The sequence below is a fragment of the Pavona decussata genome, unplaced genomic scaffold (assembly GCF_977016875.1).
Source record: "Pavona decussata unplaced genomic scaffold, jaPavDecu1.1 SCAFFOLD_98, whole genome shotgun sequence".
NCBI lineage: Eukaryota > Metazoa > Cnidaria > Anthozoa > Scleractinia > Agariciidae > Pavona > Pavona decussata.
In genome coordinates this window covers 2,003,486-2,026,870 of record NW_028145514.1, presented here as the reverse complement: position 1 = coordinate 2,026,870, position 23,385 = coordinate 2,003,486, and the positions used below count along the sequence as shown (strand labels likewise).

Sequence of the window (23,385 nt, the reverse complement as noted above, 5' to 3'; positions counted from 1 at the left end):
GAAAACCCATATAGTCTTCCCAAATAGAAACAATATGGCGGCCTCCATGCTTAGTCAAAGTAAATCGCTTTTGTTATTCCAAGAGCTGACTTCGCCTTTTCTATATCTAAGTTTGTATTCTTTTCATTACTTTCAAAGAGCACAAGCTGCCTCCAGGACAAAATCCTGATGAATGGACGACAAGAGAAAAACTAACACTAGCTTCGTCAGTGGTTCGAAGTGGAGATCAAAATTGGTGAGAAAACATAACTTTAATTTTATGTTGTTTGACGCAAAATAACACGAATTATCGTCGTGAAAGGTTTTCTCGTGAAGGTATACTTAGCATACCCTATAACTACGGAAATCGGAACTTCTCTTTTGTTTAACCGATCGTGTCACATATTTTGTGCTGCTGCAATTTCAACAACTACAACTTCATTCAGATAGTCAAACATTTGCAGACAACGCTTTATATTTCCACAGGTAGCAATCGAGCTATTCAGGGCAGGTTAAAAGAAAAAATACTTAAAATGAGAGAATAAATACAGAAAAAAATAAGCTCAATAGGCCTTATCACGGTTTTCGACGCCATTTTGACGAGTAGGCAAACACGGCTGAAATAACAGTGTTTGTATGGAAATCCGATGTCAAATAATTTTTATAAAACATCGCTTCTGAAAAATTCATGAATTGGAAACTTTTAGCATTAGTAAAAGGATTTTAAGAAAAAAAATTGGAGGGATGTAGCTGTGCTAGAAAGCGTCCAGTTGTGTTTTGAATTTTCCATACATTTGTCTGTACAGCGAACCAGCCATAAACTGCTACTAAAAATAGTTCGCGGGAAAAAATACAGACAAATGTATGGAAAGTTTAAAACGCGACTGGACGCTTTCTGGCACAGCTACATCCCTCCAATTTTTTTTCTTAAAATCCTTTTACTAATCACTAGAAAACTTAAAACAACCGAGAAAAAAAAAACTTAATAGGAAGTGTCGCTGAAGTTAAATCAAGCCACGAAGGCTGTTTATGGTACAAATTAACAATTTATTTTCTTTAGTGTTAGTGTATTCACAGTTCACAATCAAGGATTTTAGCAGTTCTGATTTCACGGAGTGCACTTCAATGAAGATTCACAGATCCGTCTTTTAGTACAGCACGCAGACCTGTCAACTCTCACGGTTCTGCCGTGAGTCTCATGATTTTTTGTCATTCCTCACAGTCTCACAACAAGGCTCCCAATTTCACGCGTTTTGGGGAAAAATCTTTCTGAAATGAAATAAATTAAGTTGTTGAATAAAAATGAAATATTTATAAGGAATGCTAGTGCCATAAAAAGATAAACTAATAAAGAGAAACACTGTACTGACTAATTTTTGTACCAAGCTGTGATTTTTGCTTGTGTTCAATAACTTATCGTTTTTCTCGCGCTTCTATCCGCCATTTTGAAAGGGGAGTAGGTCCTGGGAATGAGGTTGTTGACTTCCCTCGATGGAAAAGGGGTTTGATAGGGGAAAAAACAGAATCTCACTATTTTTTGTAGAATCTTCAGATTTTTTTTCTTGGGTCTCCAGATTTCCTTTACCAGGGGTTGGCAGGTCTGCATCCGATTCACTGATGGCATAAAAGGGGGATCACAGGGTCACCCCAGGGTCCCCCTCATAAATGTATGGGATTCTGGGTGACTTTGAACCACTGTGACTGTCGCGGAATCTTTCATGAACTCCGCACTTGCCGGTTCACAAACTGAAGAGGACTGTAATTCTTTCCTTTTCTGAAGATTTATTTAACATTCACAATCTGACAATCTCTGATCCAATCTACAATATTCGCGATGCACAGTTCTGTTCATAATTCGTTTTTACTCGATCTGATCTTACATTACAATTGTACTAAGATTTACTAGGTTCTATTTGCGCAACAAGTATTTTTACTACAATCACGAGCACGGTATAATCCCAAGCCTACACTGTTGTAATGCTACTAATGCTTTCAATTACACAATTTCACGCGTTTCTCTTCTTTATTTAGCTTAACACTATGCGTGCAGTTACATCATTGTCATGCAGTGTATTAACTTCGGACTTTGCCGGAGTACAATTGTGTAATCTGCTTTGCTTACTAATTATTAAAGTATTGCTTGCGTTACTATTTCGTGACATTGTTCATCAAATTTCCAAGTTAATATTCTATATCACGCACATCAGTGCTTCTTTCCCGACAGTGACTCCGCTCGAAACTGATGAACATTGGAACATTGTAGATGTTACAACATCTGTAGACTTTCATTGAGATTCATCTCATGTTGCTCATAACTTTTTGGTGAATTTGCATATTTGGATTAAAAGGGAGGGTTAAAACCTTGTTTACACCCACCAAAGTCTGAATCTATTCCCTATATTTTACAGAAGTAATCTTATCAATATGGCAAATTACCTTTTCAATCGGACAAATTTGGACAAAGTCTATAACTGCAGTAGTTCAAATGTGGCCAAAATCCCATACGCTTACATTTACATTTACATGCATTACATTTACATGTTATTTGGTCAGTAAAATCATTAGACATCCCACCAACCCTTAAAAAATAATAACATTAGTAAATGAATAAAATACAGATATATCAATATAAAAAATAATGATATAAAAGTCAAATAAAGAAAACTATATAAACTATTTACTAATACTTAAGAAAAGCTAATAACCTATGTTTAAAAATTTCCAAAGAGGTTGACGAAACAATGGCCTCTGGGAGGCAGTTCCAGTCTGCTATAGTTTTTGGGAAAAACGAAAAATTTAAAAACGTCTTTATTTACATATGGTGCGCAAAATTTAAATTGATTGCTTCCCCTCATGTGACTCTCGGAGTGTTGAATTAAATATTCTGGCTATCTATATTAATAAGACCATGAGTTAGTTTATACATAAGTATTAACCCAGACTGCCTTCTCCTTGTTTCCAATTTTTGCATATTTTGCCCCCAACCAAGATAGTTCCACAGGGTCCATTTTGGTTCCTAACAAAGGTATTTATTTAATCTTGGGTGAATGAGATTGGTTAGACCTCTGGTAGTATAACTGCCAATATGCGTAGAAAAATAATACAAACTCTTCTTGATCTCTCAAGGCCAAAAATTCAAATACCTATGCTATGCTCTTACTAAATATCCAGAAAGGTGGTTACAGGTACCTTTGAGTTCAGAGCAGGCACAAAACTTTACCCAGTTTTGAAGCATGTACAAAGCTTGCATTTAAATACAAAGACAGTTGGGATAGCAGGTACAGCATGAAGAAAGGCCTCTATCTGCAACATTGTTTTCAGATGTATACCCACCTTGGAATAGGGTGGGGAGGTAAGAGGAAATGCCAAGAGGGAGGGGTTCTTATAGAAGCCAAAACTTTTCAAGGACCATGTTCCCCCAAAGGCATTGTGTGCCGGGGTGTCTCGAAAACGAAGTCCTCTAAAACAAAGACCTAAGACTTTAAGACCCTAAGACCCCAAAAACTCGAAAACGAAGACCCCCAAAATTTCCTAGTGTAAGTACAAAAAAATAAAATAACATAAAAAAATACATTAATTTATACCTCAAGTGAAATTTAATTCCTTCCTTTGGTCCTACCATGGTTATCCGCCATCTTGAGCTGAGTAACCGTGTTCCCATGGAATACTGGTGGGAAGTGCACTTCCTGCTCCACTGGACCGGAAGCGCGTTTCCGAACGTGTCAGTTGTGCTGCTGGGTTTTTATTTAATTACCAACTACCAAAGAAACAAGTGCTAAATCCCTCCTTCTCGGAATTAAAACCATGTGATCGTGAGAGCAAAAGAAATGAAGCCTAGGCTTTCTACTATGAAAGTTGCTGTAATGATTTTGAAGCCAAACAGGAATTACCAGAGCAGTGGGAGAGTTGAGATAAACCCTCTGTGAGGGAGGAAATCATTACTTTCTTGAATAACACATTATTGCATTACAGACTTCAACCTTTATGGTAACTTTTTCAAATGACAGCTAAGGGGAAAATTATATATTTTTTTTGTTTCCAGGGTTTCTGTGAGTCGTACTATTAAACCGATACTTGAAACAGGATGCTGTGCAAAACAAAGGCCTCCAGACTTTTTTTCACAGAAGGTATACCAGTATACCATTTTGTTACTACACTGTATGCATACATGTACAGTAAATCTTTTAGTAAATTGTAAGTTTTAGTACATTTTTACTAAGTTTTAGTAAATCTTTTAGTAAATTTTTAGTAAGTTGACAGGTACATGTCAACATTAACTCAGTCAAATGCTTGAAATACCAGAATGTCTAAATATTCCTCTAGATGACCTGAAGCCAAACACTTCAGAAGCAGTTGAACTGTAATAATTTCTGTGAAGATTTTTGAGGACCTGGCATGAAATATAGGCCACTTGCATGGAAAAATCACATTATTTCTTTCTCTAAAGTATTCATTTGAGATTGTGATGATACCACAATATTATATTCAAAACAAGAAGAAAAAGATCACCAAATGTTATTGTTGTTTGTGTGTCTGCCATGTCTTTGTCTTGACTCTGCCTTCCACGTGATGGCCCAAACTTGACCCTACTGTTAGAAAACGTACAAGATTGTGTGCACTGCCAAACCCTCAAATACCAAAACCATGCATAATTATACATGTCCTTGGTGGTATTAAGCACAAAAAGACAGCCTTGCAGTAATTAGGTTGTTGGTTAAAGGTTGATGATTGTCCAACTAAGTATAATGTTATGAATTTTATTCTCTTCACAGAACTGTGCTTCTCATTACTCTGAAATGCTTGAAAAAGTGAACACACCAAAGTAAGTTTTGGGTAGCACGGATCACATCATCCTTCATATCTTTAGATCTGTCAATGGGGAACCATGTCCAGGGACTGCGTAAAATTTCTCAAGCTTATAAACTTTCCAAAAAAAAAGAAAGAAAAAGTCCAGCTTGACGGCATTGTTAACCCACTGACATATAATCATTGTCAACAGTAGCACAGTAGCACAGTAGCATACATTATTTATGAGGGGCTAAGCTGGTGTTTTGACTTTCATTTCAAGTGTTGGACTTTGTTGCAGTTGTCTGGTTCTGACCTTTCTTTAATGTCTTGCTCGTTATTAAATATACATGTAGTTTTAACCTAACCAATAATAAATTGTCTCATTGTTTGTAGGAGGAAAAGAACCAGTGAAGGAGGGGGCACTGGTAAGAATTTTTTCTTGAAGCATTATTTGTTTGATGTTAGTTACATAGACTGTATCATTTTCTTAAGAGCTATTTTGTAAGTTGCAAAAGTTAGAGATCATTGACTTAAAACTACTAACAGTAAATACACTAAGGGATTGGGGCATTTTGTTTTGCAATAGATAGCTTTAGTGTGATATCAAAGTTTTCTAAATTTATATAACTTGCAAAACTTTTCGTCATTGTAGAATTTTATTATCATCTGTAGCCCAGTGGTATAAACATAGAGCATCCAAACTAGTAATCGGAAGGTCTTAGGTTCAACTCCTGATAGGAGCACTTGGATTTCCTTTTGCTGAGTATGCCTGTGTCATTCACTGAATAATACATCATTCACATACATGTAGATTTGAAGCTTTTCCTTTTATCGTTGTTTTATTAGAAACACCTGGGGATCAAATCGTCAGGAAACTTACCTTTGAGAGGATTGAGGAATTGAAGAAGTCCATCCGGAATGATCAGCTTACTTACAAGTAAGTGATTAATGTGTAATACCTGTAGTTAGTTGAACTGAAAGTGATACTGCTAAAGAATCAATTAAGCTGTTTTTTATCATGATTTCGTCACACCATCAGTATGCCACCATTACACTAGCAGACCAAATTACTCAAAATGAGTTCAACTTAGATTATAAAGAAAAGCATGTTAGGGCTTCACCATGTAGCAGTGCTGTATGTTGCACGATCATTCCTCATGACTCGCATACTTAGTCATCTGTTTTGTGAGTTCTTTTTTCTTATGGGCCTTTGGCTTCTCAAGCAACAGCTGTTGATTTTTGTATAACTGGAGTATTGTAGACAAAACACAATTATTGCTCACTGATATCAATTCAAGTTACAAAATTGATCATTCCAAAATATTAATTTTGTTCTTGCAGAAAATTGAAAGACAGAATAGAGGAGGTCAGAAGTGGGAAACTGGATCACCAACTACCAGCTCTGTGGGATGAAATTAAATTGTAAGCTTTTAAGTGCTTCATGCATTGATTTAACACTATTCAATACAGATTTTCATTTTCCGATTATGCCTGCATCACTGACTGAAAAAAAAAACCTCTATCATTTTATTCGCCAGGCTTATTTAAACATAACACTACATTTCTTTAAAGATGGTAAATACTATAACATGCCATAAAGCTGATTACACATTTTCTTATGTTTGTGTTTAGAAGGAAAAAGATGAGACCACCACCTGTGCCCCAACCGGAGGGCGATGGATCTGCTCCTCTTACACCCACCACACCCACTACACCCATCACCCCTACAACTCATGGTGCACAACAACAAGGGATACAACCAGGTGACGGTCTTTTTTTTGGTGGATGTAATTTATGTACCACACAGTCATTAGGTTCTTTTATAAGATTAAAAAGTCAAAGATAACAACTCACCGAGAGTACAAGTCAATTGAAGGGCTTGGGCCATAACTTGCCTATAGTGCTTTGAGATCACTTTTTTGTGGATTTAGCTCTGATTTGCCAGATTTGTCGTGTGTGGCCTTCAATTCCTTTGGAAAACATTGCCTTTATGTTTTGTCTGCTGTTTTGGTACAGTATCTGTGGGATTTTTCCCAAAACAAAGCAAAAAAATCCCGTGGCAAGAGTCTCTATTAAAGGATTCAGGGCTGGACCACATGCAAAAAATCCAGTAGATTCTGAGCTAAAAAAGAACAAAACAATCTAAGAAGCGCTGTAAGTTGGTTATGCCTCAAGCCCTTCAATTATCATCTGCTTGCAAATATTGGTAAATTCAATAATTGAATTTATTTCAATTTTTGAAAGTGGATAAAATATGGGATGATAAATATGTTGACCTACTGTTGATGTAAGATCTTACCCTGTAGATGAAAGATCATCATAGTGATAATCAGGACAGAGAAAACCAGAAAAAGAGACAGTTGAGAACAAGCAAAAACCAGAGCTGCTACCGAAAATCATGGACAAACTTTCTTCCTCTGTTATGTGTATCATTGTTTGCCTCACCCTCTCCCCCTTGCACTGTTGAGCCCCCTGTCCAGGATGCTTTTTATTACACTTCAATGTGGATTTGGAGGAAGAGGGGAGAGAGGGGGCTTGTCCATAACAGATACTGCAAGTCTCACATTTTGAGAAGAAGTAGAAAGTATGTGTTTGTGCATTGAATCCCAATGTCTTTGTTAAAACATGTGTTACACTAACAATTGCATTGGGATTCAACACACTGTGCTCGTGTGTTGAATTCCAATGCCTTTTGTCCAGCATTCTTAAAGCAAACTTATGCGATGTCAATGATTTATAAATTGCTGGAGTTTGCGAACTTAAAATTAACAGTCTTTTGTTTATGTTAGATACTCCCAAACCCCCAGGAAGTCAGCCAATGTCTTCTCCTCAGAAGGGAAAGCAGTTGAGAGTTCCAAAACCAACGCCAAAGTATGAATAGTCTTAATCATTGAGATGCACAGTTAAATGACTCTGTTTCTCCTTTAGTCAATCCAAAAGTCTTATACATTGGAGCATCATGGCTTCATGCCTGTCAAACAAGGGACCATTCTATAACCTTCTTTGCCAAACAAGGGCCTGTATCTGAAACACTGTTTGTTTGTTTGTTTTGGTGCCAATCATTGTACCAAACACCAAAGAAAAGAAAGCCTGCAACATTTTCACATCGCTGCTAGTATTTTGAACTTTTCTTGTTCTCAGTGGAGAAGTAGTAAATTATTACGTCAGGGAAAAATAATTAAACAAAGACTGGTTGTTTAGTCACTTTAAAAGTGGCTCTTATTTGAACACAAAAAATGCTATTAATGAATTTCTTGCAGGTTTCAGCGATATCAACAACAGCTTCAACAACGACATAGCCACTCTTCCCATTCTTCACCCCTGAGTCAGACAACAGAAGGACTGGCCGCCAGTTCTGATCGATCCCCAGGAGATGGGGGAAGTTTTTCTTTGGGACATGGAGGAAATGTCACTGGTGGGCTGGGGCAGACTGGAGTATTTTCAAGCAGTGCTCAGGTAAAAAGAGAAGTTAAATGCTGTGTGTGTCAACACGAGTCTGTTGAAGGCTCCAGTAAGCGGCACAGTGAATGGTGAATGACAAGAAGAGTTTTGCTGCATGAAATTGCAACGGTGTCAGAAAAAAGACAACAAATCTTTTGCTTCTCAGATTTAATGACACCTTGCTATTAGTAGTGGTATTGAGAAAGATGAAAATGTGATAACATTAAAAAACTGTATTTGAGGAAATATATGCTAAAACATCACTCAATAACACTTTGTGTTCTGAGTAGATCACCAATGTTTCAGTGTCACTGGATGATATGAAGTTCCAGCAGGGACATTCTAACCAAGGCTGATGCCTTATAGGAGCCTGGTAGCCTGGGGTACCCACGAAAATGCTGTGGGTGCCTAAATGTTTTGTACCAGGACCTAACGCAAAACTATTTACCTCATAATTAACACCCTCTGCATGTCAAATTGTCTTTTTAATCACATGCAGCTAAACTTCTGCAAGCTTTTCTCGATATAACTACCCACATAATCAATCTTACACAACTTTGAAAATGGTGACACAGAGTCATCGAAACGTCAGTCAACTTTGTGATTGCTTGTTTCTATTTTAAATTTCTTAGTTGGCTTTTTGACTTTAAATCTATTATGCACAGCTTTCTAAAGGGGAACCAATGGATGTGGACCTTGTAGGTGCAGGGTTATCTGGTTCCCATGGTGAAATGGTGCCTCCTCAGGTGTCTCCTAGAAGGACAGATCATGTACCTCCAAGTTCTACACGACAACAAGGCACATCACAAACAGCATTGGCAGGCCTACAAGGTTCCACTGAATCTACTTTGGTGTCACTGTTATCACAGCCACCATCTAAAGACGATAAACAGTTACGAAGGGGCAGTGGTACAGAGCAGGATTTGCCATCAACCAAGGTGAATATGCTACTGAGTGTGAATGAGTTGCTGAGGTATCCTAGTTACAGGGGGCTGCAACTGATGCCACATGTTTAGGCCCAAAGAGTCCCACTAGGCTAAAATTAGGCCCCAAAAAGTAGAACAGCCCTGAATGAAAGTCCCGTTCTTTTGTCCACATAAAGTTTAAAAAATCATCAAGAGAGTGCAATAGTTCATGTGTCCACATTTGTTCATTATTTTATCATGCTTTTGTCACAAGCTTCAGGGAGACTGCATGAGGGGGAGGGGGATCACATACACAAACTTTTGTCTCTACTTATATTAATCAAGTCTTTGCACTGTTTTAATATATGAGAATTGTGTATTATTCAGTAAGTGACACAGGCCTACTCGGAAATATCAATTTTCCTTCCCAGTGTTTGAAGCATCAAATTTCACTTACGGTTGGGTACAATACTGCGCAAGATGGCAGACTGGAGATGGTAGTGCTGTGACATTCCTAATAAAAAAAACTGACTTGTGCCTTGGTGAATTCTGACTCCCTCTCAAATTTTCCATCTGCAGTTAATTTTTTGCTGCCTAAGTCACACTGAACTTCCTAGCAGGCAAGGGGGCCCAGCACTTGCTGCTTAATACACTGTATTGCTATTTTGGTGCTAACTCTGTAAAAAGTAAACTTAATGATAACTGGTTGATAATTAACCAGTTTTACAGTCAAATGTGCTAAAGTACTCATGGCAAAAACTAACTTTCCTATCATAACATTTCTGAGGCAATATACAGCTATTTACTTTTCATTATGTGGTGGAATTTCCTTCATGGTTCCTGTAACTGTTTTTCAGGATGTTGAGCGCCATTCCTCCCTGGGTAGTCAGCCAGCTCAGGTTCCATCTCCACACAGTTCACCACATGCTGCAGCATCACAGCAAAACCTCAACCCGCAAAACTCTGATGCGAATCATTTTTTAGGTGAGAGAACTCATTCATAAACTTATTCTCAAGCCATCAATTGTCATAGAATAAATAAAATCATGACCCAGATTTTACAGGGATATCATGATAATTATCATTATTATGATAATTAACATTTTAATAATGCGCTACAAGTAATTCTATATGAATAAAAATTATAACAAAAAGCATAATGAATTGAAAGAAAGCCAAAAGGTCTTCAATAAACTTTTACTAATAAACTTGTTAAAATAATAATTATTGTCCTCCTTATGAATGTCCACAGACAGCTGGTTCCAGAGGTTAGGGTCCACAGCTGAGAATGCATGATCCCCTAAAGTATTTTTATGTTTGGAACTTGGCAATGTTAATACATGTAAAAGTCATTAAAGGCCATCATTATATCTAAGATAATAACAAAACTGTTTCATAATAGTAAACAATTTACAGCTCTACTTATAATATTGGTGTGTATCAAACTCACTCGTCAAGTCTGGAGTACTTTTCTCTTGGAGGTACTGCACCTAGTCTTACGACTAATGTGTACCTTAAGGACGGTGCCTACTTTTGTTACTGCACTTATGTTCTGCGCATCTCGAGATACTCGGGTTCCCTATAGGTGGTGCCTACTAATACAGGGATATTTTTGCGCGGTTTAAAACTATGCGGAGAAGGCAGAACTTAGAAAGTGCTTTGGTATCCGAAAAGAAAATTTGGGGCAACCATGCATTTTTCAGAGATAATAAAGCTTCAATTTGGAAAAAAAACGCCATACACTGCTTGTATTTTACTGTTTTTTAGAATACTTGCTGCTTCACTATCTCTAAAAAATGCATGGTTACCCCCAATTTTCTTTTTGGATTTCAATAGCCCTTGCTAAGATCTGCATTCCCTGCATAGTCATAAACCACACAAAAATACTTTCTTATTAGTAGGCACCGTCCTTAACATAATTAAATGTGCTTTCCCGGCAAAAATATATTCAGAAGATCCCTGAAAGAGGGCTGTACTCATTAAGTATAAGAGGGTCTGGAAAAAGCTGTGTGGCCCTGATAGAAATACATACACTCTGTCCAAACAATGAGATATTTGCAAAGTGTTTTGTGACATGTAATGATTAAATTTTGACTGCCAACTATGGTAAATGAATAAAATGAGACCAAACAAATTTAACATTATTTACTTTGAAAAATCATAACAAGTTGTAAAATATCCCATATGAAGCAAAACTAGTAATAATCAAAGATTAGGGAGTGCCTTCCATGATCTTGATCCCAGGCTCTTTGCCAAGTTGGCAATGATGTCATCTGCCCCTGCAAAATCTGCGGGGGATGTCAGATACAAGTCCCAAGATCCATTGATTCATTGTCCCATACCATCTCGACTCCAAATGCAAATGGAGTGTGCAATTAGGAGTGTGTTCTTTCTACGTCGAATGCAATTATATATTTAAGTCTTAAATTGGTCATGTGATAAAAGACTGAGGTAAAGCAAGTGAGACAGGAAAACAAATATGCAGTCCTCAGTCATGGTAGCACATGGTATGTACATCATGAACTTAGAACTATCTGCCATCCTGACCTCCCACTCAGTCAACCAATACACTCTCCAGTTTACTTTAATGATGAGATTTTACCCACTGCGAACAAGAATATACCTTATTCACTTGCCCTATTACAGATCATGTGTCAGTACTCTAGGAGGTAGTCTCTTTTAGAATAATAAATTATTACATGTAGTCACATTCACATTGGCATGCATTCTTTACTTCCAAGATGACAGAGTCAATTCCCCAGAGAATATCATGTTTTGGGAAATTAGCATATAGAGCGAATAAGGTCTATTGAGAAAGAGACATAAACTGTTGTGCCACATTTGACAAAACAGAGATTTCAGCTTGACAAAATACAGAGTCTTAACATTGACGATGTTGTTGTTGTGTGTTATTTAGGGGTATCTCCCTCCATGGAGCCCAAAAAACTGGACTCCATGAGGGAGAGACAAGGAAACATACCACAAACCGCAGCACCATCAGTCAGCGCACCTACACTTTCTAAACTACTAGCTGCTGAAACACCGTCAGCATCTTCATCTGGGAACTCAGTAGCCTCGCATGGAGGAACACTTACTAAGGTATAATAAACTTAACAGTAACAAAACCTTATTAATAAATGAAGGATCTTGTGCAAGAAAATAATAAGTGACTTTTTTTGGCTTGAATGAAAAAATGATCCCAGTCTTTTAGTAACATACTAGATAAAAAAAAAATTAGCTTATTACTTTTATTTAAAATGCAAGAGACCTACATGAGAGAGGTATTGATGCTTGACTGTTTTCTTCTTTTTTACAACTGCAAGTGGTTCGCTTGAGTTGGTTCACTTTCATGCACCAAAAAAAGAAAAACTTTACTAAGCGTTTGTTCCTTTTCTGGGTGGGCCAGTTGCATTTTTAGAAAAAGTAATAAGCTAATTTCTTGTTTAATTTAGTATTTTGATCAAAAACTAAAAGGGCAACTAGGTTCCATACATGATAAGCAGTCGCTGTGACAAGATAGGGCTTATCTGCAGCAAGACACGTACATGTACGACTACCTTGTATAAAACCCTTTGAATTATCCTTGAAAACAAGGTAAAGATGACTGAAGTAGAATTTAGAAAGCTTATTGTACACATTTTTTAAACCCAATTTTAGATTTCAGGAAGTGCAATGATGATATTGTAACCAGAGCAGACACACAATGTGCAGTGACTTAAGATAACTTGTATGGTATTTTTTTTCTCCCAATGAAACATAAAAATTCACAGACCATTAAGGAGAGCTGTTATGTTGATGTCAGTGGTTGAAGGGTCCATGTTTTAAGCTACCAATTATTAATGTTTCTCATCTGTAATAAATGTGCTAACCGTACTTTGTAAATAACTTGATCATCAGCATGTAAGATTGTCCATATCACTGAGATCCTAACAGCTGTTGTTATGGGTTATGGCCCTTAATAACAGTTCTGCATGTTAGTTGCGCTTATATCATGTCACAACACTGTCTCTTTGTAAATGGTTGCGCAGAAAATTCTTGATTTTTGCTAATCTTTAGACCAGTCATAGATTTCCTATCATCAAACAGACTCTTGAACACTTTGCAGGCCACTGGAGGGGTGGAGTCCTCAGTATTGGAGTCTACAGGGACAGCAGTGGATGGTTCTGTGTCTGTTATTGGTGGTGGAAGGGGATCTGTTGAAGGTATGCATATGATGCTTTTTTGTAGTCTGAGTTCAACAATATACCTTTTTCAGAATGGCAGCCGATAAATTATTCTTTTTTTTTTCATGGAAATCAGCCTTACTAGCTTCGTCAGCATGTGCAAAATTCAAGGGAATATTTACTCTAAAAGGAAGTTAGTAGGGCTATATTGAATAGGATAATAAATCGGCTGCCAATTATGAAAAAGGTCTATAGTCAATCAGGAATGAACGATAAGGGGAGCAGGGATGGTGTAGTGATAAGAGCACTAGCCTCCCACCAGTGTGGCCTGGGTTTGATTCTCAGACTCAGCCTCATATGTTGGTTGAGTTTGTTGTTGGTTCTCATCCTTGCTCTCAGAGGTTTTTCTCTGGGTTCTTTGGTTTTCCCCTCTCCTAAAAAAAACAGCATTTACAAATTCCAATTCAATCTGGAATCTGAGGTCCACAGGTTTGTCAGTCACAATAGACTGTCCAACTGCGTAACACAAAGTTGATTTATTTATATATCAGCAACAATATTATTACATATAAGGGCGGCACATGGTGAATTCCACACTTTGTCAGATGGCAGAATAAGTATTCCTGAGACTTTCCTAGCCTTGCAAAAGAAATGAAGACTCAAAGAAGACATCATGATAATATCAGGGCTACAAGACCCTAAAAGTTGACAAAAATTTTACAAGACATGTTTTGTGTCAAAGACATTTCACCACCCCTGAAATTGTCAGTAATTCTGTTTCAACTTTACAAAAGCCCGTAATTACTCTTTCCGTTTGGTCTTAATACTTAAATCCTGTGTGCGGATGTCAACCATTTCGTTCCTGATGAAGAAAGCTAAGGAAATCTGTAGGAGATATCTGTGTGCAGAGTATTGTCACTTTGTTTGGACATTTAATGGCACACAAACTCAGTATGCAATGTTATTTAATCGATCGATCAATCAGTCAATCAATCAATCAATCAATCAATCAATCAACTTTATTGACATGTTAGTGCTAGCCAAGGAAAACTACCCTCTTCTACTTGGGGACACCTATAAGAATTTAATGAAAAAGAGAAATAATAATAATAATAATAATAATAATAATAATAATAATAATAATAATAATAATAATAATAACAATCCTTATACAGGGAGCCCACATCACGAAAGTGATATTCAATGGGGCCCTTACTATTTTCAAGCTTAATCAATTTGGAAAAGATTTAAGCCATAAAAGTAATTGAAAATTGCACATGACTTAGGCTTAGCTTTTTTAATGTCATTATTATTTGATTGACAGGTAGTGAAGCAGTATTGAGTGTGTCCACATCAATGCCAGCCATCTCTGTGAACCCTAAGGTGAGTCAGTGTGTAACATGCAATCTTTGTTAGCTTTCTTTCATTTCTCCAATCATTCCTCCTAATGTATGCTGATGAACTTTTAATAGCTTGTGCAACAAAAAGGTTTCACCAAGGTCAAATCACAGCTTGTCAACTTTATTAAATCATCTCTCTGTCATTTTTTTTTGTGTGCTGGTACATATATGGTAACCTGCTATTATTTCTTGCACATCCCTTTTTGTTTTTTCCTGGATAATGTTTTACAGTAATTTACCACTGGTCGTTGCAAATGTCTGTGAAAGCAAGGTAACAAAGTAGTTGGACTTGTGATTGGAGGATTGGAAGGTCAAGGTAGTTTAAGGCTCAGTCTCTGCTGGCAAGAGACTATTTCACATTGTTTCTCCTTACCCTCAAAGAGGTTCCACTAAACCAGTAGGGAATTCTAACAAAATGTTGGGGGTGGGGGAGGGGGGGTGTTATCCTGTAATGGATTAGCATCGCACACTGAAGAGAACTGCAAGCAATGTTCCTAGCCTCACCAGCTAAAAACAACAATTAACCAGACCTAATGTCCATTCGGGATGAGCCAGACTTTTATTTATCTTCAATTGTTGCTTTAGCGAGCAATACCCTGCTTCCTTGGGACGTCCAAGATAAAAGAAGTCTACTGAACGTATTGAGCAAAAATGTTGTCCACAATTAAGGAACACCAGTTCTTACAGCTGATTTTATCAGTTCAGTTGTGAGCACAGCTAATTCTACCCACCCCCACTGAGGCCTTTTTTTGTAGTAAACATTTAAACTCAAAATTATTTGGTTTTCTTTATAGGCTGCTGCTTTATCTGCAACCCTGCCCTCCCCTATAGCAATTACACCCCCACCCACCACCCCTCCGGCTGATCGAAAGGTGAGTTGAACTAAGTAAGGGGGTGCTGGACATGAAGGCTTTTGCAGTTTGTTTTTCGCGAACAGGTATTCTCAAGCTAAAATCAAAGTATAATGCTACAGTTTCGCGTTATCGGACGATTTAAAATCACTCGACCGTTTCATGGTTTACGTAAATGGAGTGAGCCGAGAAAGCATTTTACAGTAAAACAAAAGATGGAGCAGCACCACAATGTCTTATTTTGAATGTTTTTAGATGTAAATGTGATTGGTTAACAAAACAAATTACAACTTACTTTGGGCAGAGGACATCACATCCAAGCATCAATGGTCAATGACGAACTGCTATTCCCACCTATGAATAATTAGCTTTGTTTGTCAATCGTAATTGTTTCACCTTCTTCTCTCTTCTTTTATCAAGGTGGTACAGGAAATGATGACCCAAAAGTTTGAGCCGACAGTAAAAAATGCGGAGAAAACCAGCGTTACAGAAATAACCGACAACAGTCTTGAAAGCGAGGCTAGTACTCGACGAGCAAGCGCTGATCGGTCAGCGGGCATCCCGGAAGTCAAAGTTGAGAGCATAGAGACCCCAGTCTCTTCTCCACGAGTGCCAAAGCGGGCATCCAAACCCGGGAGACCTGGTAAGGGGCACTTCTTGCAGCTGGGACTAACATGTGAGATGGTTCTGAATGTCACAAATGAGTCCGTGTCTACTCGCAAACGCCTTTAGCGGCGGGAGCAATGACTGGCGGCTGTATTCGCAGACGCATGTGTTTTTCAGTAAGAACCCTAACCGGGAGACCTGGTAAGGGGCACTTCTTGCAGCTGGGACTAACATGTGAGATGGTTCTGAATGTCACAAATGAGTCCGTGTCTACTCGCAAACGCCTTTAGCGGCGGGAGCAATGACTGGCGGCTGTATTCGCAGACGCATGTGTTTTTCAGTAAGAACCCTAATGGATGTAGATGTTAAGAGATTGTGTTCAAAACGTTGCGTTCTGAGACAGAATATACATGGGGAGTTTAGTCATGTAACAAGTGAACAACTGTTGTGCATGACGGCAGAGGTCACATAAAAAAGATTTCCATTCAGGTCTGCTTAAGCAGCCCACAGTATCCTGCTGTAAATTTTCGTCATCAGTTTATGTGGCTGAAGCAATGCCGACTGTACTTCACTCTTCATTCCTACTTCACTCCACTAAGCAAAGACATTTAAAATGTATCTTCTGCAGGGGGAGTGTTGTTAATGGAATTTCTCCAGTGAAAAAGCTGGTTTTCAAGGTGGCACTTATTGTCATTAGGAAAAAGATGTTTTCTGCATCGTTCACTTGAGCAAGAAATCCAAATTGGCGGTAAGAAACGGTAACCACTCTCCCCTCTTTTCAGTCGCGGTTATGTCCTCAGATCCAATCCCTTCCACTTCTTGCTGGAGCTGTTTATGGTCAGAGTTGCGCTCCCAAATCTCATTAATGACAATGACTTAGGCAGGTCATTGGCGCTTGGACTTTAAAAAGGGTTGACACTTTTCCATTAGCAGGTGAACCCAGGTTGTTCCACGCTGATAACATACTAAAATGTGGTATTCTGCTTCCACAGGTAGACCACCCAGAGCGGCGCGTAGGAATCAACGAAATCGAAGCAAATCGGCGACCTCGACGGTGAGTACTGTAATATTTTTAGCCACCACTGGCAAACTGTGAATTCTATTAATTCGAGCGATAATTTAGTTTGTGTTAGATTTGATTTTGCCCTTTACTGTTGCAGGACAATGAGGGTGATGTTGAAGAGGAACATGATGAGGTACATGTATCCGAGTAATATATCAGTTTTGTAGTGAAGCCTGTCAGCCTTTCGTCTTTATCATGCTTGACTGTGGTCTCCACCACCGCCCTACGTGGCTTTCTTCGAAAGCTTTATATTGTACAACTTTTTTTTATCGCGACAACTTCCCCTCTTCTTCCATGCATAAATGTTTCATTACCCAAGTGTGAAATGGCAGAGAAAGCTTTCCCGCAGCTGTAGAGTGTTGAATCGTAAGCGTTGGAATATAACCGTTGCAACGCAACGGTAATACATGAGTTTTGTTTCTTGTTTTCTTGCTTGCCTGTCTTCACAACAGCCACGATGTTTCGTCTGTGAAATCTTTCATTCGCAGCTCACGTAATTGATAATACAGAAATTTATTTTTCATCTATTCATCCTCCTCCACTAGTATATTATGAACTCACGATATGACCAGCTCCCAGTTGGCTTGATAACTCAGTTGGTAGAGCACTGCACCGGCATCGCAGAGGTCATGGGTTCAAATCCCGTTCAAGCCCGAATCGTTTTCATGGTTTCTTTTCTAAAATCACAATGGCCTTTCATTTATTATAAACGAAAACAACAACTCAAGCCTTTCACTAAAGGCTTTGAGTGAAGGATCTTGGTGAACTCGAGTTGAGTTTTTTAAAGATGTCCTCGAAATCTGATTGGTTATCGATATTAAAAATGTATTAATTTATCTATTAACTAGAATAGCGGTGGTTTGAGTATTGCGTTTCTGTGATGATATTTGTTTTTGAAATGTGTTGGTAGTTGTGGTGTTTTTTAGTTTTGTGTTATTTTGTTTTTTGACGTTTTTGAAACTTTATCTTTACCATCTGCCCTCCCCCCTTCTTTCTCTCTCTTTTAAAGGAAAACAAATTTGAGTCTGTGGACGTAGAATCCGAGAAAGCCGAGGATGAGGAAGATAACGACTCCATTGTAGAAGACAAGAAAGATGATAGTGACGAGGAGATGGAACGGGAGAGTGGGGACGAGGCAGTGTCAGACTCAGGGGAGAGGAGTCAGTCAGAGAAAGATGAACCGGGGGCCTCCATGAAGGAATTCTTGCTAGATAGGGCAGGCATCGGGGGCTCGGAGTCAGTCCCTGGGAGCCCCTCCTCTCAAGTATCCCAGGGGTACGTTAAAGGAAGTTTTTAAAGTTTAAGTTCAAGTTAACTTTCTTTAAGTTAAAACTTGAAGGATTAATTATTTAAATGAACCTAAACTAGATGTACTTTCACACATATTTATCTTTATTCCTCGTACTGGATGCTGGATGTTTTGTGGTGTCGAGAATCTTACCAAATTTCGGCTATTTACATTTTTATCGTCAATGCCGTGGTTTCTGCCGACGTCATATTTCCTGGAAGATTGGCCGGAGCGAAAATAGAGAAGAAAAGGACTCTGTAAGCCGGCAAGCCAGGCCTTTACAACTTGATACAAACAATCAGAATGAAGTGTCATTTCTCTCGAGTTGACCTAAGTTAATTTTATTTCTCAATATTAGAAGCAGTGATGAACAAGAAGCCCTTCAAGCGCAGAAAACCTGGAAGAAGTCGATCATGTTGGTCTGGAGAGCGGTGGCCAATCACAAGTAAGAATGTTTTGTGATACCACGTTTTGGCGTATATGAACTGGTTAGAGGTTCGTTGTGCTGTCGAGTTTTATCCAAAGGAACGATACTAAACGATAAGGCCGTTTATATCAGAATAAACAAGCCGCATTTTAGCAAAGGCGCCACTTGAATGCGAACAGTTCTCCGAGCTGTTTCTAGCATACAAACGTTCCACGCGTCGTATCTCAAGGTGGCGTTCCACTGTGGCGTAAAATCAAGTCCTGACATTGGGAATCTTCAGGATCTAGTTGCTAGAAAGCTGGTGAAAACTAAACCATGATTAACAATTAAGCAAGCTTTCTGTTTATCTTACTGAATAGCTTGTCTAGTGATAATGATATCGAAGGGACACCGTCAAAATGTAGTACAAGAACTCACATCATTGATCAATAAACCAGAATCGAATCGGACACTAATCCCAGATGTCCGCTTTAAACAGCTACAATTAGGCCCAGAACTTAAAATCCCAAATTATCTTTGGCTACTACTAGCGATGCTTAAATTTAGTAATTTGGCAAATGTAACTAACATTCTGTTTTTGTCAAGGTATGCCAACGTGTTCCTTCACCCAGTCACTGATGATGAGGCACCGGGATACCACAGCATTGTGTTCAGGTCAGCTGCTGATGAGTGATTACTGCTAAATAGGACATTTGACCGCTACAACTACCAGAATCCTTCATTTTTTTTTATTTTCTCACGCTAATTAGAGCTATTGTTCTCTGCTCTCCAATGCGATTACAAAATTTGAATTTGAAAAAGAAAACGAGATCAAATTTAATAGTTGCAGTCATCATAAAATTGGCGTATTAGAAAGGCACAGGTCGATACCGCTATCTCCTTCAAATACCTCCGTTTACACCTTATTTCTGCAACTGTGCGGCGACAGAAAACAACCTTGCATTGCACTATTATAATAAAGAATTTTTCTGAAGGGTTTGAGCTTGTCCTTAATTGGCCCACGTTTTCGTTTGTTTGTTTGTTTGTTTGTGATAAAAAGGACACTGAAAGTAATAAACAGTATGAACACCTATTTAGTAGTGACTGCATTAGGAGCATACTCCACGAGAACTGATAGGTGAACTAAATAATTGTATCAAAATTCAGTTTTCAGGTTTTTTTTAAAAACAAAAAGATATCTGAGAGTGCTCCCCCGCCTCCCCGCTCTCTCGAACGATTTTCCGTTCCTGTTGAGAGTTCAGGGTAGCCGAGCTGCTACTGTAGTTACATATCTGGTTTCTGGATAGTCGAGAGGTCGCGCGAAATAGTCTCGCTGCGCTGTGAGCGCACCCTCTCGACTGACCACTGAGAAAGGGACTGCTTGCAGTCTAACCCAATGGAGTGTCAAGTCACGTTTCCCAGACCTGCTGAGACGCCCGCTGAGGCTTCAGACATTATATTACAAAGCAGTTAATCGATAACAGTCGCTTTGGCTTTTTCTTGCAGACCAATGGATCTGTCAACAATAAAAAAGAACATCGAAAATGGGGTAAGGAATATAGCATGTCTATGTATGTTTGAACTGGTTGCTTTCTGAGAAGTCTTCCCAGACTTGCTAATGCTTACTGCGTTGTTTGTTGACAGACCATTCGTACAACAAGCGAGTTCCAGAGAGACATGATGTTAATGTTCCAGAACGCTCTTATGTATAACAGCGCTGACCACGATGTGTAAGTTTGGGCGCGTTTTTTTTTTAGACATATTCTGTGTATCATCAAAAGAAATAAGCTGAAAAATCTATGTTGTATCTGTTGGCCGGTAACGAAAGCATATCCAAAAGGCCAAAGTAAAAGAATCGAATTGTTGTTAATGTTGAGAAGAATTAATTTAATTTTTCGAGGTATTCTGAGTCTGGAATATCCGGAATATCTCCCAAAATTTGATTATAATCAACAAGGACGCCGTAGGCCGCCATGGAGTATTTTGGTGTCCCGGTTTATCATTCCTTCGAAGCTGACCTGAAAGTATAAAAATAATTCAGAGGTTCTGCGGAAAGAAAAGAATTTAAATGTGTTTAAGAAACAGATTCTGATGCTTTCCTAAACCAATTTATTAGAGTCCAAACGTTGTTCTCTCTGTTGACTCAAAATGCCTTCTAGGTGTTGGCGGTGTTCACATTCCACTTGATCGCATATGCAAGTTGTAGTGCACATGACGAAAAAGAAAATTAGCTGAATTATCTTCGTCACGACGATTGTTAGGACGAAAGGATTACCAGCAGTTTATTTTTGTGTGTTGCTACAATACTTCCACGATTTCGCCCATTTAAAAATTCATTTCACGAGCAAATTCCTTAATGTTTTAAAACTTGACTTGTTTTCACAGATACCGCATGGCTGAAGAAATGCGTGACGACGTTATGGAGCAGATTCAGGTAAGGACTATAAATGACGACAAATGACATTTGAAGGTGCTTTCTTAGGGGGAAATGATGTTACAGTTGTGAAACTAATTCGTATTTTGACTTAGATACAATTTCTGCAGCCTAACGGCAGATTCATACGCCACGATTTTACGGCCCGCGCTTTACGAATGCGCCTATCGATACATAAAATACGTCGCAGTCGTAATACATAAATCGATTTTTATTCAATATGGTAACGATATCGTACCGACAAACCTACGTTGTTAAATCAGCCTTCATTGCATTAGTAACTTGAGTCTCAGAAATGTATTTCACTCTCAACCACTTTTAGGATGACCAGTTTTCATACCGACGTGATTCTGTATAGTAAGACTAATACCATCTCCGTTTTTCTTTCAGTCGTACATTGCAACTCAGATCATGGTGGATTCCAAGATGTTGCGAGGTCACCGGCAGGATGGTAAGAACACTAACAACTTTTATATGTAGAGTATGAAAACGTTTTTGTATAAGAGTCCCTATTAAAGCACTGGGATGCTTTGTTATTGCTCCCTGGGTTGTAATCCCCAAAGAACTTCAAAGGCTAAAACCACGATAACAACGTTTTTGTTATCAACCGTTTACCTTGACATGAAAAGGAAAACAGCGATGTCAGCTGTTCTGAAAAGTTAATAATCTCAACACGTTCACGCATCAGACATTTAAGTTTATTTTAACCGAGCGTGTCCCCTTATCGTTGTGGTGGAGCTAGTGTCAATGACACCAAGAACAATTCCGACCCTTGAAGGCTCATTCTTGTTGGACTGGGTGAGGGAGCTCTGACACGGGTCAGCAACTGTTTCTACAGGTTGGGAGCTGGTGGTAGGGACAGTCAAATATTAGCCTTGTAGCAGAATCCCTCTCAATAGGGACCTTCAGATCAGAGCACGAGTATGACTGAGGTTGAGTAAGAGTACGACTTTTTAAATTTCACACCAGTTACACCCCCAGAACTCTCGTTCCTTCCTGTTGTATACCAGCAGATAAGAAGATCCTAGAAACAAGATTGGTGTGACAAGCGGTTATCTAAACCAAGAAAACTAGATTTGGAAAGTTAATCTCATAATCAATCTTGTACTTGTAGTCAAATCTAAAGGAACCGGCTGTGAGGTACCGTACAAAACATAACACCCGGGTAGGAAAAGTATGTGTCACATGATAGAAAGTGACCATACTAAGACAGTGTAACTTGTTTGACTTGGTGATGATATATTTCTTTCTTTTCTCAGTCTTTCACATCTTTCTTTGAGGGCCGTCTGTACCCTTTACCATGGTAAGTGTAAATTGTATGCATTTAGGGACAAGCAGCTAACTCTGTGAGAGACAGTAGCCAAGTTTTGATAAGGTTATCCGGGTTCTAGAGAAAAAGCTCCTTCTGTCCCCCCTACCTTATCCTTTCATCTGGTGTCTTGGGTCTAACGAAGATTTCTTTTACATTGATCTGACATAAATTTCCTTACGATATAATCAAGAGCTCTTTTTCCTGAAACCCTGGAATAAGATGAGATACCGGTGCGAGGACTACAAATTTCCCTGCTTTGAGGTCAGAACAGTTCCTCCTTGAATCAACCAAATTATTTAAGGCTGTAGTTTTTGAAAATGTAAAAATTATAAAATAATTTCTTTTCTCTTTAGGTCTGCAAGAGAGCCTGACTCAGTGTATATTAGTAAAAAGTCAAGAAAACGGTCAGACGGGAAGCGGAGCTTAAAAGCTGTAACATATCCATGTTAAATGTAAAAATCGTTTGAGCATTGAAGCTGTATTGGTTGCTTTGTTTACTTTTAAAGAAAGGAAATTTGAAAATAAAAAAGGGTTTGGTTTTAAGGTGTTGTTGGCAAATTCAATTTTGTGAATATGAACGTCACATTAAAAGTTTTAAGCCCCATTCACACCAACAAAACATGTTTAATTAAACCAGGTTTAACAAAATAAAAACTGTTAACAGAAAGCTGAACCATCGGCTTTGACATAAGATTCGAGTAAGCTTTAACTTATGCCGCTTTCATTTGTGCTAAATCTGTAGTCGACAA

General features: G+C 38.4%; 1 protein-coding gene and 1 pseudogene across 2 annotated transcripts in view; one reads left to right on the top strand and one right to left on the bottom strand.

The window, feature by feature from the left end:
• On the top strand, nucleotides 1-23,179 carry LOC146472612 (bromodomain-containing protein 8-like). The gene is made up of 28 exons (XM_085119364.1): nucleotides 1-59; nucleotides 139-235; nucleotides 4,022-4,106; nucleotides 4,752-4,801; nucleotides 5,161-5,192; nucleotides 5,614-5,704; nucleotides 6,109-6,189; nucleotides 6,400-6,530; nucleotides 7,557-7,638; nucleotides 8,028-8,223; nucleotides 8,874-9,146; nucleotides 9,971-10,097; nucleotides 12,031-12,212; nucleotides 13,219-13,315; nucleotides 14,601-14,659; nucleotides 15,471-15,548; nucleotides 15,948-16,170; nucleotides 17,126-17,187; nucleotides 17,294-17,329; nucleotides 18,206-18,471; nucleotides 18,843-18,929; nucleotides 19,497-19,565; nucleotides 20,397-20,439; nucleotides 20,535-20,620; nucleotides 21,276-21,324; nucleotides 21,715-21,775; nucleotides 22,584-22,627; nucleotides 22,990-23,179. The coding sequence occupies exons 1-27, from the start codon at nucleotides 35-37 to the stop codon at nucleotides 22,601-22,603; spliced, it is 2,688 nt and encodes an 895-aa protein (XP_084975490.1). The 5' UTR covers nucleotides 1-34; the 3' UTR covers nucleotides 22,604-22,627; nucleotides 22,990-23,179.
• The window catches only part of LOC146472607 (uncharacterized), a 104,875-nt pseudogene that overhangs the window by 10,988 nt on the left and 70,502 nt on the right, over nucleotides 1-23,385 (bottom strand). The gene's annotated exons all lie outside the window — the stretch shown is intronic.